Here is a 17,150-nt window from a genome sequence, read left to right on the forward strand (position 1 = left end):
TCATCAGGAAGGATATCGGGTATGTCGTATGTGTTACTAATTGCGATCCATCTTCCCCACTGCTGGAATCATTCTCTCACTCCTTGTATAATTCTCTATAGTAGTCTTCTGCTATTTGAATTATGCCTTTTCTGTTATTTATAAGTACACTATCACAATTCTTCAGTTTCAATATCATTTATCTTTCTGTATTACTGCTAATGGCTGTTGATTTAAGTCCTTTGTAGCTGACAACTTGGGGAGTTTCAAAGGCCAGTTGGATAGGGAGTGAAATAGGTGGATTGTTTATTTTATTTTATTTATTTTAATTTTATTATTTATTTATTTATTATTTTTATTTTTTGGTGGTGCAACGAAAGACTTGGCATTCCTTGAATCATGTGGTCACTACTAATAATAAAAGATTCATATTGTACTTAACTGACTCCTGTATTACAGAGGATACATTGAGAGCCACAATATGGCCAAAATAGCCCTTGTGCCATTAAAACTAATTCATCTAGAACTGTTCAGAATGCTGCTATATGGCATAGAAAGGAATGACTGTAGGTGATCTCTCTCTCTCTCTCTCTCTCTCTCTCTCTCTCTCTCTCTCTCTCTCTACCCCCCAACACACACATGGCCATTGCAGTAGATGCATACTATAATGCAGTATCTACTAGCTATTAGAGTTTTAACCTCCTAATTAACTATGGAGGAAGGGACTGAACTGATTGTGCGTTGTCTGCTAGTTGTAAATTTTTTAATGTAAAGTATTTAAAAATTATCAATAAATTTTTCTCAATCGGGAGTATAGAGCTTAGTTTCTCTTCCAGTTTCAGCAGAAATCATTTATTATTAATTAATTTATTTATATAATTTTTTGTTATTTTAGGAACTCCTTGGCTTAGAATTTGCTGAAATCAAGAATCCTCCTGTTTGGCATGCAGATGTTCAAATGGTAAGGATACATTCAGAACCTGCCATTTCACGATTAAATAAGATTTTTTACATAAGGCATATGCACCAATGAGCCAAAACATTGACCACCTACCTAATATGATGTTGGTCCTCCATGTGCAGGCAAAACAGCTCGCACCTGATGAGACATGGATGCTACAAGATTTCTAAATGTGTCTTGTGGTATCTGGTACGAACACGTAACCAGCAGATCCTTTAATTCTGTAAGGTGCATGGTTGAAATGCCGCAGATCGGAGTTGCTGTTCCAACACAAACCACAGACACACGATGGGATTGATTTCTGGAGAATTTGAAGGCCAGGGCAACACCTGGAAGTCTTTCTTAGGTTCTGCGAACCAGTCCCGAACAATCCAGGCAGTTTTGCATGGCGCATTATTCTGCTGAAAGACGGCACCGCCAGAGGGGAAGACCGTTGCCATGAAAGGGTGTATCTGGTCAGTAATGATGTTTAGGTAGGTGGTAGACATCAGAGTGCCCGGCACATGGATGACACCGCCACCACCGGCTTCTTTTCTTCCCATGGTGCATCCAGGCACCATCACTTCCCGGCAGTGCACATGGTGCAACAGGAAACGTGATTCATTGGATCAGACGACCTTCTTTCAATCGCTCAAGGTCCAGTTTCGATGCTCGCGTGCCCATTGTAGGTGCTATCGCTGGTGAACTATGGTTAGCATGGGTACTCAGAGTGGCCTGCAGTTATGCATCCCGACTTTCTTCAGGGTTTGATGTACTGTGTGTTATGACACATTACTCCCGTCACCAACATTCCAATTACCGGCTAGTTGCTCCACAGTCACCCTTTTGTTGCCAATCGGGCTAGCCGGGTGGGTAAAGTGCCTGCCTGGCAACCCAAAGGTCGCGGGTTCGAATCCCGCCTGGGGCTTGGATCAAAGTACTGCAAAACCTTGGAAGTTGCATTATGACCACAGAAGCCGATGCGCCAACAACTACCAAAAAAGAAAGAAAAGAAAGACCCTTCTGTTGCCACGTACCAGCCAGGAGAGCCTTCGCTCACCCCGAGCATCGATGAGCCAGCGTCGTCCAACACCTCGCCGGCGGTTCGTGTGTTCCTTCTCCTCGGACCACTTTCGGTAGGTACTAACCACGGCGCTGACCGTGAGCACCCCACCAACCATGCCTTTTCAGATATGCTGTGACCCAGTTGTGTGGCCATTACAATTTGACCTTTGTCAAACTCGGTTAAGTCCGCTGCCTTTCCCATCTGAAGAACACAAGTAACACTGATTAACGGAGCTCAGTATTGGGTGTTTTTTATACAGTGTCCCGACCTGCGCACGCGCTGTAGTTCACCTGCAGTTGCTTCGATTTGCATAATGACTTGCTGGTCACAATGTTTTGGCTCATTGGTGTATGTCTTTAGTTGGTTTTATGTCATACAAATTTGTATATCACTAAAACCTGATTATAATCGGGCAATAATGAAATTATTATCATAATTTTGAGAATAATTTTTGTTTAGAAGTTTCCCAACAGAATCTGAAGTATTCTTATAATTATGAAAGGTAGGAGGACATTTTTTTTTTTTTTTATCTCTTTTGTGTTTTATTTTGTTCATCAGGAGACTTAAACTGACTAATAAATGCACGAATGCCCTCTCTCTACTTTTTATAATTTTGAAAAGGCCAATATTACAGAATTTATGATTTCAAATATTTTTAGAGTATTCCATAATGCATTAAATAAGGTCTTTTTATTGAAAATTATAAATAATCATTTATATAAAATGATTACTTTTTAATAATTGTTTATAAACAATATATGGGTTTGTTAAACGGATATTTATATTAAAATTCACTAAAACCTGAGCCATTTTGAGAACAGCACATTTATTCTGTTTGATTTTACAGAATATGAGATCAATATTTGAGGTAGTTTACTCCACTATCAGTGTCACTAAAATTATGGAAAAATTATGAATTAATTATGTACATTATATTGTTAATCAAATTATTGATTCCTGAAAGAGTATTCAGTTTGCAGGTAATATAACAAAATACAGCAAAAACATATGGGTTTGTCTTAGGTTGATGGGCTGAAAAATGGGCAGTATTTTTCAGCGCCCATATGCACAGTACCCTGCATTTGTGAAAAAACTTTCACAAAAGCAGGGTACTGCGCATATGGGTATCAGTATTCCCAGATTAACATACCGACTGTGTTGTACTACATTAGGGTAGTGGAAAATGATAAAGACCTGGGGGGGGGAGGGGAGTGATTGTGCAACCAAGGCAGCCAGGACAGCTCATGGGGTTTTGTCAGTAATAACAGAAACTTTGTTAGCAGGGATAAGGAGATAATTATCCCTTTGTACAAGGCATTGGTTAGGCTGCATCTTGAGTACTGTATATAGGTTCTCCTGTATGGCCCCATTTTAAGAAGGATGTAAGTCTGCTGGAATGGCTGAAGAGAATTGCAGCCATGTGGTGAATGGGATGAAAGGGTGCTCTTACCAAGAAAGGCTTTAGTTCTACAAATTGCAGTGTCTTTAGACTAGGTACCTGCAGAGAGAGAGAGAGAGAGAGATCTGATTGAGGTGTTAAGGCCTTGAATGGATTGAGTAAACTTAATGTTGGTGGCATTCTTCCTCTTGCTGAGACCACACACACACACACACACACACGAGGAGGCATACATTTAAGTTGATTAAGGATAATTGCAGAATAAATGTGTTCAAGTTTGCCTTCAACCAGTGGTGGTTGATTGTTGGAACAAACTTCCATCTGTTGTGGAAATGGGTGTGGATGGTTTCAATAAATTCAAGAAGAAATAGGCAAATTCTTAGATGGTATGGATGGGTGACATGTGTAGGTTTTTTTTTTTTCTGATGCTTTATAAGCTTGCTTTCTTGCATCATTTGCCAATACTAAAACCTCATAAATTGGCATTCAAAAATTCGCGACTCTCAGAAATCTGACACATTTTGAAATTTTTCCTGAAAAATAAAAATAAATTTATTCCGAAGTCCAATTAAGCTATTAATTCGAATACCAGTGAATTAAACTGGTGAATATAAACATTTATATAAATATTCTAATTCAGCTATTGTCATAAGTTATATTTAAATATTATATATTGTTAATTGTGTGTATTCATAGTATAATCACATTCTACATTTAAAAAAAAAAAAAACAGCTTGTGTACTTCATTATGCATGAAAGATGTTTTATTTTATGTGAAAACATCCTTGACTTGGACGAGGTTAAAGGGTTGGGCCTTCATAAATTTAAATCTTTTCGGATTTAAATTTACTTCAATTTAAATCCGATCAATTTGGCCCTGGAGAGATTGTGAAAGGCTCAAGGGGTAGAATTTTTTTCAGCTTGGTCTGTGCTTGTTGACAGGAGAGACTGCTTCTGCAGAGATGGGGTACGCTTAAATAGAAAGGTCGCAAGAATATTTGCTGATGCTATCGAGGCAGTGTTAGGTGGGTCGGAAAACTGCTAGCTTGGGGGGATTCACAGACTGAAAGGTTAACAGTGGCAGCAGGCAGAGGCAAAAGTGATTCTTGTACTGCTTCTATTAGAATGATCAGCAGCCTGGAAAGCAAGGCAATGGAGATTTCCAGGACTGCTGGGAGTCATAGTGGAACAAGCAAATACATGGGCTGTGTTAGGGTAACAAAGAGTAGAAACAGCTGCATGTATACTTGCATGTACACCAATGCTAGGAGTGTAGTTAATAAATTTGATAAGCTTGGAGTCAAGACATCAAAGGCAGATATTGTGGGGATATCAGAGACGTGGTGTCACACAGACATAAGTATAATTGCAGAATTGGAATTTGGGGTGTACAATGTGTACAGAAAGGATAGAGGACAAGAAGGGAGGAGAAGTTATGCTGTTAGTTAAGACACACACAAAAATCTAATGAAGTGCAACCAATTGATGTTGGTGGACAATGCAATTTTGAGTCAGTTTGGTGTGACATAATCACTGGGAAAGTTAAAATGAGAGTAGGCGTGTATTATAGGCTTAATGAATCTGATGAGTGTAATGAGCAGTTGTGCAGAGAAATTGAATGGGCCAGTAAATCAGAATGTCTTATAATGGGGGATTTTAACTTTCCAGATATTGACTGGAACTTGTGGTTTGGTCACTCGCATGCTAGCAAGATTTTTTTGTGGATTTATTGGAGAGGCAACCACAGGGAGTAATACTCTTGATCTGATTATCAGCAGTGATTATTCATACATTAAAAATTTGCAGATAAAGGAACCACTGGGTGACAGTGATCACAATGTACTAATGTGGGAATTACTTAAAAGATGTAACTACCATCAAGGTTAAAGGGAAGGGCTTTTGCTTTCGTAAAGGTGACCACAGGGGTCTCAGACAGTTTTTAAATTCTGTACAGTGGAATCAACTGATGATGTTACCAACTGTGAATTCTAAATTGGAAGCCTTCAGGGACTTAATCTTGATGGCTACTAGGCTTTTCATACCAACTAAGAAATACTGTTCAAGGTTCAGGCCTAAATGAATATCGGATGAATTGAGGCTCATGGCAGAAAAGAAAAATGCATGGTATGCATATAAATTATCAGGTGACACAAAAACCTACGGCAGATATAAGCGTCTGTAATCAAGTCACAACGGAGGTTAGGCAGGCGAAGGCAGATTACGAGAAATCTTTGGCGAAGGATGCAAAGAGTTCTTTACTTGTAAACTCTAGAAGGAAGGAGACGAATCAGATTGGTCCACTTAACATAGATGGTTCAACTATTGATGATCCTGCTCAAGTAGCTGATAAATTGAATGAGTATTTTGCAACTACATTCTCACATGAGGAGTTATTCAAGGACAGGAATGCCAGAAGTTTACCAAACTCTAACAGGGAAATAAGTGGTTTTGTAACAACTGAGAGCAAAGTGGAGGAGAATTTGTTGAAGGTAAACATAAAAAAGGCACCTGGGGCAGATGGAATCTATCCAGTTATAATGAGGAGGCAAACCCTTAGCCATAATTACGAGAGCATCCTTAGTCAGGGGAGGTCCCCATGGACTGGAGATGTGCCAATGTATCTCCCAATTCACAAAGGGGGGTTCAAAAGGTGACAAGTAACTATAGACTTGTTAGTTTAACTTGTGTTCTGCGTAAAATAATGGAGTCACTGGTTAAAGAAGCATTGCAGGATCATCTAGACAAGACTGCAGTAATAGTTAAGACACAGCATGGGTTTGTTAAAGGGAGGTCTTGTCTGACTAATTTGATTGGATACTATGATGTGGTCACAAAGGAACTGAATGCCAAAAATAATTTTGATATCATATACTTGGATTTCAGGAAAGCTTTTGATACCGTTGCACATGGAAGACTGCTGTACAAATTGGAAAGGTATGGCATTAAGGGTAAGTTGCTACAGTGGATAAAGGGATGGTTGAGTGGGAGATGACAGAGAGTGGTAATCAATGGACACTTCTCTTCGTGGACAAATGTTATTAGTGGAGTTCCCCAGGGTTTGGTGCTGGGCGCATTGTTGTTTTGTGTATTCATCAATCATATTGATGAAGGTATATCAGGATTAGTGTCCAAGTTTGCAGATGATATGAAGGTTGGCAGGGTTGTTAATGACAGTAAACACAGTATGCTACTCCAACTGGATCTAGATAAGTTGGGCATATGGGCTGAGAAGTGGCAGCTGAAGTTTAACATTCAAAGTACTGCATATGGGTAGTAATAACCCAAGAGAAATGTACAAACTATGTGGTACTACACTCAGGAAAGTGGAAAGTGAAAAAGACTGGGGGTAATTGTGCAGTCAAATATGAAGTTTTCTGAGCAGTGCAGATGGGCTGCCATGGCAGGTCATGGAGTCTTGTCAATGATATGTAGGAATTTTGCTAGCAGGGACAGGGAGATTATTATCCCGTTGTACAAGGCAATGGTCAGGCTGCACCTAGAGTACTGTGCACAGGTCTGGAGGCCTCAGTTTAGGAAGGATGTAGAGTTGCTTGAACAAGTACAAAGAAGGGCAACAAGGTTAGTGAGGGGAACAAAGGGGTGCTCTTACCAAGAAAGGCTTAAGTTCTGCAAATTGCAGTGCCTGGAGAGTAGGCACCTGCAAAGTGATCTGATTGAGGTGTATAAGGCCTTGAATGGGTTGAACAAGCTGAATGCTGATGGGATTCTTCCTCTTGTTCAGATTAAGAACCTGAGGGGGCATAGATTCAAATTCAGGAAAGACAATTCTAGAGTAGATGAATAGATGTGCTTAAATTTTCCTTTAGCCAGGTTGTAGTTGATTGGTGGAACAGACTTCCATCTTTTGTTGTGGAAGTTGATAGCCTAAATAAATTTAAGCCTGAGCTGGACAGGTATTTGGAATGAATGGAAGGGTGAAATGGGAGGGGTTGTTTTTTTTTTTTTTTTGGCTGATGCTTTTTTTTTTTTGGCTGATGCTGCATAATCTTACTTTCTTGCATCGTATGCGTCTAATAATGCTAATGCTTATTTCTCTTATGGTACAGACACAGAGAATGAGAATTAGTCCCATACTTTTCTGAGGATGATGCTCTGATTTTTTGCAGTAATATAAATGACTTAAAGAACTATTTAGGAATTGGGCACCGTCCTACACAGTGGAGACTTTTTATTGACTCATCAAAAAGAAGTCTCAAAGGTATGTTACTCCACAATGGAAATAAATGTGTGTCAGTTCCAGTAGTTCACATTTGAAAGTAACATATGTGAACTTGAAATTGTTGATAAATATAAAGTATGAAAAACATGGTTGGTTGGTCTGTTCTGACTTTAAAATAATAGTCATCTTGCTTGGACAGCAATCTTAGCTACACAGAAATGTAATTTTTGTGTGTGGGACACTCGGGCAAGGAGTAAGCACTGGTATGTCAAGGTCTTGCTAAAGAGGCAGTTTGTCTCCAAAGAACATAGGTCATAAACCACTAGTAGTCCCCCAAAACTGTCCTCCTTCCACCCTTGCACATGGGTGGAAGGAAGACAGTTTTGGGGGTCTACTAGTGTTTTATGAATTATGTTCTTACCCTAGCTGTTTCATCACACTGGGGTTGATGAAACAGTTTGTGAAACCTTTACCTCAGGAAAGTCTCTGCTTCAACTAAATTCCCATCAATCATCCAAAAGAAACTAAAACAAGGTAATTTTGTTTGACCTCAAATTTGAAAATTGATGAGGGACTGATATTTTGAAGGAAATATGAATAATAGAGAAAAACAGGCATCATGTTTAACAAATCTGGTTAGTTATTTTGACGGTAACTCATGAGCTGGATTTAGGGAATAATTTAGATTTCAGCAAAGCAGTTGACTCAGTCCCACATGATCGGTTACTTTATAAGCTGGAACAGGTTGTAATCTCAGGAAAATCCTTAGATGGATAGCAGGATGGCTTCAGAGAAGGAGGCAGAGGGTTGTGGTAGATGGTTAATTTTCAGATTGGGTTAATGTAAGAATTGGGGTTCCCTAAGGGTTAGTATTGGGACCACTGTTGTTTTTGATTTTCTAAATGACATTGATGAGGAGATAGAGGGCGTGATGTCTAAATTTGCAGATGATGTAAAGATCGGTAGTGTAGTTAATGATCATGGCCAAGCAGAGCTTCTTCAGAGTAACCTAGATAGACTTCAGGGATGGCCAGAAAAGTGACAGCTGTGCCTTTAATTCGGCAAAATGCAAGGTATTGCACCTGGAGAATAGCAACCCAAAATAACTTATACACTTTGTGGAGTTGAACTAAAATCAGTAGTGGAAGAAAGGGACTTGGGAGTTATGATACGGTCAGACATGAAGTTCTCAGAACATTATAGACCTAAATGATATCTTAATTGATGATGAATTATTGCTGATAGTGAGATCAAGAATATTGCTTTTCTTACTCTGTTGGTGTAGAAGGCAGTGATCTAGTTTATTCAGAAATTTTCTGTTACTGAGTGATCTGCTGATCCACGAGTTCCAATCAGTATCTAGAAAGCTAAAATTCACTATGATAAGATGTTCTGATTTGCTAGCCTACTTGTTGTCTATTATAGAGCTCAGCTCATTCTACCATCACAATCATTTTGCCTATAATATACTCCTACTCTCATTGCTTTTCTCAGTGGTGTTAATGGGACACCAGACTGACTTAGTATTACATTGTTGTAATATAACCCTGATATTAGGGTTGCAGTATTCATATAATTGTTAGTTTCTAATACAGACCACAGTATTAGCTATATAGTGCAAGAAAGCTACAGGCTTCTGCTGTGCCAAAAAAAAAAAAAAAAAAAATATATATATATATAAAGGGTTTTCCAATAGTAACGCTCGATGTTTGGCAACAGCGCATGACGAAGCCGACAGTCACACAGGTGGTATCTTTGGTAGCCGTATTCAGTTAGTCTCCTCATTTTATTATGGAGCGTTACACGACTGAGCAACGAGTCGAAATTGTAAAAAATCAAAACCAATGTTCTACTCGTCAAACGTTTCGTGCACTCCGTGCAGTTTATGGTGTCGACGAACGTCCTTCAGAATCCACAATTCGCCGTTTAATAAACAAATTCGAAGCAACTGGGTCTGTGGCAAATCTGAAAGTGCCTGTACGTCAGCGAAACGCAAGATCCGTTGAAAATATTGCTGCAGTCCGGGAAAGTGTGCGTGAGAATCCGCAACAGTCCATTCCGCGTCGGGCTCAAGAACTTGGCCTGTCTTCGACGACAACTTGGCGAATCCTGCATAAGGACTTAGGGCTTCACCCTTATAAAGTGCAATTAACCCAACAACTAAAGCCCAACGATCATGCGCAGCGGCGTGCATTCGCTGATTGGGCGCTAGAGCAGTTGGAGGTCGATTCTGATTTTGGGCGAAAAATAATGTTTAGTGACGAGGCTCATTTCTGGTTAAGTGGCTTTGTTAACAAGCAAAATTGCCGAATTTGGAGCGACGAAAACCCACGGGAGATTCATGAGGTCCCACTACATTCCGAAAAAGTTACATTAGGCGCGTTATTGCTGAAATTGAGCCACTTTTATGCGATAACGTCATCACCAATTGGGTATCCAGGATTAACCAAACCAGACAAAGCTGCGGCGGACATTTATCTGATATAATTTTTAAAACATAATGTTAACACATATACTTCATAATAAAAATAAAAATAGATCACTATCACTCTCACAATTTGTTTTATTGCGTTACAAAAATCGAGCGTTACTATTGGAAAGCCCTGTATATATATATATATAAAAGAAAAGAAAAATAAACTATATATGTATTTCCCTCCTAACATAGATACTATCTAGCTGAACCTTCAATTCACCAAGGCTGTGTGAAACATTTGTGGATGTAACTCTTCAAATAATTAACAATTCACTGGACAAAAGAGAACTTTCCACAGTCTAGTCTAAACCACTTTTCTCATGATTTCAATTTATGGCTCCCCTAGTTATGAAATCATATATAACTTTAGAAATTTTGCCTTCGTTCATTTTACAACCCTCCACCCACCTTAAGGTGCCAGATAGCCAAGCACTCAAGCTCACATATTCTAAGTCTTTCATCAGAAATGTGTCTTTTTGCAGATCTTGTGCTTGTCTTCATACGCATATACCTAAAGGAAGGGAAGAAGAACTTGTACACCCTCCCTCACCTGATGTACATGGATGGCATCAAACTCTATTCCACAACTGTGAATCAACTCCAACAGCTGCTCTGTATCACCGAAGAGTTCAGCACTGACGTCAGGATATAGTTTGGCCTAGATAAATGCAAGACCCATTGATTACATCAAGGACATTCATTCGGACAAAACTACCAGCTGGTGAAGAGATTGAAGCCATGACAGAGGGAAACGCGTACAAATATCTGGGGGATGATGCAGGCCCACCAGTTAGAAAACAAGGAGATCAAGGCCTGCCTGACTGAGAAATACCATCAGAAACTGACAGCTTGCTGAAATCAAAGAATGGCGGGAACATGGTCACACCAGTAAACACTTATGCAGTTCCAGTAATAACATACTCCTTCAGGATCATAGATTGGACCACCACAGAGCTAGAGGAAATTGAGATTGACCATGATAATGATGATCAAGAGACTGGCCATAGCCTCTAAAGAAGGAGAGAAGGGATTGGCTGACTTAATTGAACAAGAGAAGAAAGTGATTAAGAAACTGTAATTACTTCCAGGAAAACACAGCACCAATCTGCCAAGTCCTAAGAAAGATAGACAAATGGTACACCACAGTCACACAGATAGAAGTAACAAAGACAGAAAGATGGGCGAAGAAAACACACCATGGCAGGTACTACAATGACCTCCATTAAGACTATATAGATAAGTTGGCTTCCAATGCTTGGCTCACAAAAGGAAGGCTCTTCCTCGAGACCAAAGAATTCATGTTTGCATTCAAGATCAGGTAATCAACTCCAGGAACTACAAGAAGTACATCACCAAGGATCCTGGAGTAACAGGTGACACATGTAGCTGATGCCATCTGGTCCCAGAAACAGTCCAGCACATCACCACAGGATGCAAGGTGATCACCCAGGTGGAGTACACTCAGTGACACGATCAGGTGGACAGGATAATATCTCAGAAGGTAGCTCAAAAATACCAGCTGATCAAAGAAAATTTACCGTATTACAAATACAAGAATCAGGCATACTAGAGACCTCTACTCACAAACTACTGGGACCTTGCCATAATAATGGACAAGATGATCCTGCACAACAGACAACCCTCATCAACAAGAAGGAAATGGCTACTACCTGATTGACATAGCAGTGCCCAACACCAGCAACCTCCAGAAAACATGTGAGGAAAAGATCAAGAAGTGTTCAGAACCGAAGACAGAAAGTCAAAGATATGTGGCATATGGTACAAGTAATGACCTATCCGATCATCATGTCAACTGTGGTGCTAAAGAGCCTCCATAAGAAACTAGCAGCAGTAGCTTCCCCCCCCAGAGAACTCTTACATGAAACTCCAGAAAGCTGCAATCCTGAACACCTGTAGGATAGTAAGAGAGTTCTTCAACTAACAGTAATGATAACAATAATAATAGTAACTGGACACAGCCAGTCACCTCATGCACTTCTTACCAGTACCCCTTATGGAGTGGAAAAATCCCATGAAGGAGAAAAAGTTTGAATAATAATAATGGTTAATTAAGGTGTCATTTTATCACTGATTTTGTATACAGTGGGATACAGTTGCTTTTTCATTTCTACTGTTAGAATTCTTTTGTCATCGACAGAACCCATGTGCTTTCCTAGCATCCTCAAAACTGCTGAGAGAACTTCATGTCAGACAATATTGTAATCTTTAGAAATGTCATCTTTAAGCATGATGAGTGTGCCGATAATTTAATTTGTGCAGAACCTTTTATATTAGCATTAACAGTTAATTGCCATTTTACAGACAGTTCTATAGTTTGCCATTGTTTTAGCCATATACTCTGATTATATTGGTCATAACTCTGGTCACTTTAATATCATCAGGTAATTTTACTTGAAACTTGCAATATCTTCATCAGTATAATTAATGAAGATCAGAAACAACAAAAAGGCCTGTGGCATAATAGTAATATAACAGAGGATATTAATACTTGCTGATAATGTTAATAGCATACCTTCATTTATTTCTTCTGCTTGTTCCTTCTGTTGTTTTTTGTAACAATGTTTATTAGGTATTTCGTGAAATTACATCCTATAGAAATTAAGTTCTGTATTATCAAGTTTCTTCTTGCTTCTGAACACATCCATGATACTGTAAAGTCCCTTTAGGCTCCAGAAACATTTTACACTTGAGGTTTGGGGGAAAAAAAAACTATCTAGTGAGCTTAAAGAGATTAAAGGTCTCTAGTGATTATGAAATGAACATGATGTACAAATTAGGCATCTTAAAATCATATATATGAAATTAAACTAACATTTTGACTTGAGATTCATTTATCTTTTTTTAGCCAAATAAGTAATCTTCGTTTCCATATCCCTATAATGCAAACCTTTCACATCCATCTAATAACTCAGTCATGACCCAGTAAGGGTATGAACACAGTGTGTTTAATAAAACCAAAGGTGGAATGACATGTGAATAATTTATTATATCAATGAAAGGTTCTTTGAATCATGTACTTTTGTAGTTCTTTTGGCATTATAGTGCATACACATACCTTTTTGAGTGGTAAGGTTGGATAGATGTATTATGGTTCTGGGTAAGGGATGTTTGTATACTCCAATGAGTTACAAAAGATGTCTTTGCTCATCGGGGTGTCTGTTAGATACCAAATAATTTTTTTTTTTTTAATCTAATAAATTGTTGTAATCTCATTTCAGTTTAGTGTGAAGGATGCAAGTACAAGCCAGTTGCTGGGCTACTTCTTTCTAGATCTGTTTCCTCGAGAGGGAAAGTATGGGCATGCTGCGATGTTTGAACTGCAAGTAAGCTAATATTATAGTGTTGTGTTTCTATTTTCTTGTGGTGAATATTGGTTCTTAACCCTTGCTCAAGGGTTTTTGCCAGCATGCAAATTAGTATAGGATCGGTAAGGTCCATTGCTGAAGAAAGAATTAAGAGGATTATTATTTTAATAATAATAATTAAAAAAAAAAAAAAAAAAAAACCTCTTCTGTTAATAAGTAAATGAACATCGTCCATTTTGAAATGCATTTCAAACTGGAAATGCTGCTTAAAAAAAAAAACAAAAAGCAGAGAACCTGCAAAAGAAAATTGCAAATTAAAAAAGACAAACTTTGCAATATAAAATTGGCAAGATGTGAACCACCTTTTTCTTTCTTTTTTTTTTTACTGCACACATCAGTTTCATTTGCCTAATGTGTACATGAGAGAAGTCATAATTATAAAATTGGAGCAATCATGTGCACTAAAGAGAGGCCATTTCTAATTGACCAGAGGTAAACTTATTCTGGCTAAGTTCTATATGTTTGAAATTTTAGTGGAGGTTTTGGTGTTTAACATTTCAAATTAGAGAATATGATTATTCTATAATTTAGATTTGGCTATTGCAAGTGCTTTCATTAGATGTAATTTATGTTCATTAGTTGCCATAATTAAAATTGTAGCACTATTAATTTTAGGTTCATTAGAAAATTATGTATATGAGCTGAGAGTTCCATTAATCCTGTATTGTTATGGGAGCTGTTAATAGTAGCAATATGTACTGGTTATTTGATATATCAGAATAGTTTGTACCTAATGGGTGTGGAGCCAATATATTTAGCAGAACATCCTTCTTACCAATTTATTAGATATACTAAATTATATTAATCTTCTGGTTTGTAAGAAATTTTAATTCAAATTTTTGAGAAAGGAGCTAATTTTTAAAGTTACCTTAAAGGACTGGACAGTCAGTAACTATGGGGACATTTTGTTCACACTGAGCACTTACTGCCGACTCCCCCACCTCAAACACATGCTGAGATTTTCACAGAAACCCATTAATTGTAAAAAAATTGAAGAAACAATAAAACAAGGCTTCTCATAAGAAATATGATGTAATTACAGCAGAAATCAGGTTGTGGTTGTTGTTTTGGGTTTTATTGGTGCATCAGTGACTATGACTATAATGCTCCAAAACCGGTCATATAAAAGAGCAGATTAATATTTCAGTGACCAAAGGAATTGGGCCACTACGTCAAGATGTAGTTATTGTCAAAACAATATTTCTGGTATCCTTTCCAAAGTGAAATTAACATTGACTTTGGTATATAAAGCTACCACATCAATTAGACTTCTTTTAACTTTTGTATTTAAAAGTTGCTGTTTTTTTTAAATTTTTTACATATTTTTATTACTATACATCTCGATGTAGTGGCCCAATTCCTTTGGTCACTGAAATATTAATCTGCTCTTTTATATGACCGGTTTTGGAGCATTATAGTCATAGTCACTGGTGCATCAATAAAACCCAAAACAACAACTACAACTTGATTTCTGCTGTAATTATATCATATTTCTTGTGAGAAGCCTTGTTTTGTTGTTTCTTCAATTTTTTTTACAATTAATGGGTTTCTGTGAAAATCTCAGCATGTGTTTGAGGTGGGGGGTCGGCAGTAAGTGCTCAGAATGTCCCCCATAGTTACTGACTGTCCAGTCCTTACAAACATTCCAGTTTTCTGTGTACCAATTTAAAGATGGGGAGATGATGGTGAGATGAAATATTCAACACACTACACAGAACTGGTAAATCTTAAGGATTATGAGGTTTTTTTTTTTTTTTTTCCAATTATGTCTTCCAGTTTTTGGCCATTTTGATCTGCCTTGTCATTAAATCTACCAGAGTATAGATTTTTCATTTGCATCCATAGTTATTATGATAATAGTTGAACCAGTAGGATCTGTTGCTTGATCCAGGTAATTAAGCTATTGGTATTAGTGGTAGCAAAGAAGCAAGCTTATATAGCATCAGCCATAAACCTACCCCATTCGTTCATTCCATCTAATAATTTGTTTAATTCTTCCTTTAATTTATTCAAACTACCCATTGCCACAATACCAAATGGAAATTTGTTGCAAGAATAAATCACTTTCTAGCTGAAAACAAATTTTCTCGTATCTATCTTACAAAGGGAGATCAAAGGATGACATAAGTAATTATAGACCCATTAGCTTGACTTCTGTTCCTGGAAAAATAATGGAATCGCTGGTTAAAGAAGTAATGCAGGATCATCTAACCGGAATGCAGTTATACTGCAGGCACAGCATAGATTTGTTAAAGGGCAATCTTGTCTGACCAATCTGACTGGATACTATGATGCAGTAACAAACGAACTGGATGCAAAAAATAATTTTGATAATATACATTTGGATTTCAGAAAAGCTGTTGATACTGTTGCACATAAAAGACTGCTTTACAAATTGGAAAAGTGTGGCAACAAATATACACTGACAACAAAACTGTGGAAATCCTATCCATAGTTTTGTTGATGATAACACTACATTCCACCTTCCAGTTTGAGAAACCTTGTCCTACATAAACAGCCTCAACTTCTCAGATATCCACTTCCAATTTCTAGGTAACTGTCCAATGGGCAAAGAAATCTTAGTTAACTCAATCCTTCTAAAATTCGGTACTATCTTATTTCTCTCGAAAAAAGTATACTCATTTTCTAAACAGCTACCAGCCATACAAATTTCAAATCTGTCCTAGCGTGGAATATTGATCCTTTGTGTGAGGTGGTGCCATCAAAATCTCTCTCTCTCTCTCTCTCTCTCTCTCTCTCTCTCTCTCTCTCTCTCTCTCTCTCTCTCTCTCTGTGATGGGCATAATTAAATAATCAATTGTGGCATTTGCATAGTTGATTATGGATTTTTGATAATGCAGCAGACTTTCAGAATAACGGCACCTTTGGCAATTCAAGGTGCCACTATTTTGATTTTTCCGTTATCCAGAAAGTTTTTTTTTTTAATATATTTAATGTAGAAATAATGAGGCTAAATAAGAAGTAGAGAGAGTAAGAATGCAATTTTATTAACTGCACATAAAAAATAAACCTGTTGACGATCCAATGTTATATTCTGCCATTAATACACTCCTACTTACTCCCATTCTATTTTCTTTATTGTATCAACTTTAGTCTGTACGTGTAGCATAGTGGTATCGTCACTGTCTACTCCACACTGGGTGGAAAAGGTCTGGGTTCGAATCCCATCAATGATGCAAGGTACTTTTATGAGCTTTTTTTACTCCATGGCTGAGTTGGTCTGTCTCAGGTGCAGATAGCAAGGTTTTTTTCTCCAGAAAAATAGGCAAATCAACCAGAGAACACACGCAATTTGCAGACACAATACACATGGGTATATGAATTAACTGTCCTCTTGATCAAACTAATGTAAACTAACAAAACTAATTTAATAGTTTGGATTAGCATTAGGATTATATCATTTGCCACTAAGCTTTAATGTTGTTCTTCCCTGTATGAGGTGTATTAACTTTAGGAGCCATAGTTAGGTGTTTTTAATTTAAAATAAATGTAAAACAGTGGTATAATCTGTGATAACAGTGCAGAATTCATTTTCAAAATGGTGAAAGTAAACAAATGCAGTAATCAAGGACTTGCTGTTTTTTTTTTTTTTTTTTTCCTCTCCCCACTGTAAGACTTTTGCACTGTATGCAAACATTCATTTTCAATGTGCCATTAGCTCGAATGTTCCGTTATTTTGGGTGCTGTTATTTTGACAGTCTAC

General features: G+C 37.7%; 1 protein-coding gene across 1 annotated transcript in view; it reads left to right on the top strand.

Moving 5' to 3' along the window:
• LOC150077600 (thimet oligopeptidase-like) overlaps positions 1-17,150 on the top strand; it is a 170,904-nt gene that overhangs the window by 103,883 nt on the left and 49,871 nt on the right. Inside the window, exons 9-10 of the mRNA XM_090386530.1 lie at positions 875-940; positions 13,280-13,384. Coding sequence (XP_090242656.1) covers positions 875-940; positions 13,280-13,384 — 171 coding nt within the window. The remainder of the gene's footprint in view (positions 1-874; positions 941-13,279; positions 13,385-17,150) is intronic.

Source organism: Mastigoproctus giganteus, chromosome 12, assembly GCF_048544385.1.
Source record: "Mastigoproctus giganteus isolate SK-2022 chromosome 12, ASM4854438v1, whole genome shotgun sequence".
In the NCBI taxonomy this organism is placed as follows: domain Eukaryota; kingdom Metazoa; phylum Arthropoda; class Arachnida; order Uropygi; family Thelyphonidae; genus Mastigoproctus; species Mastigoproctus giganteus.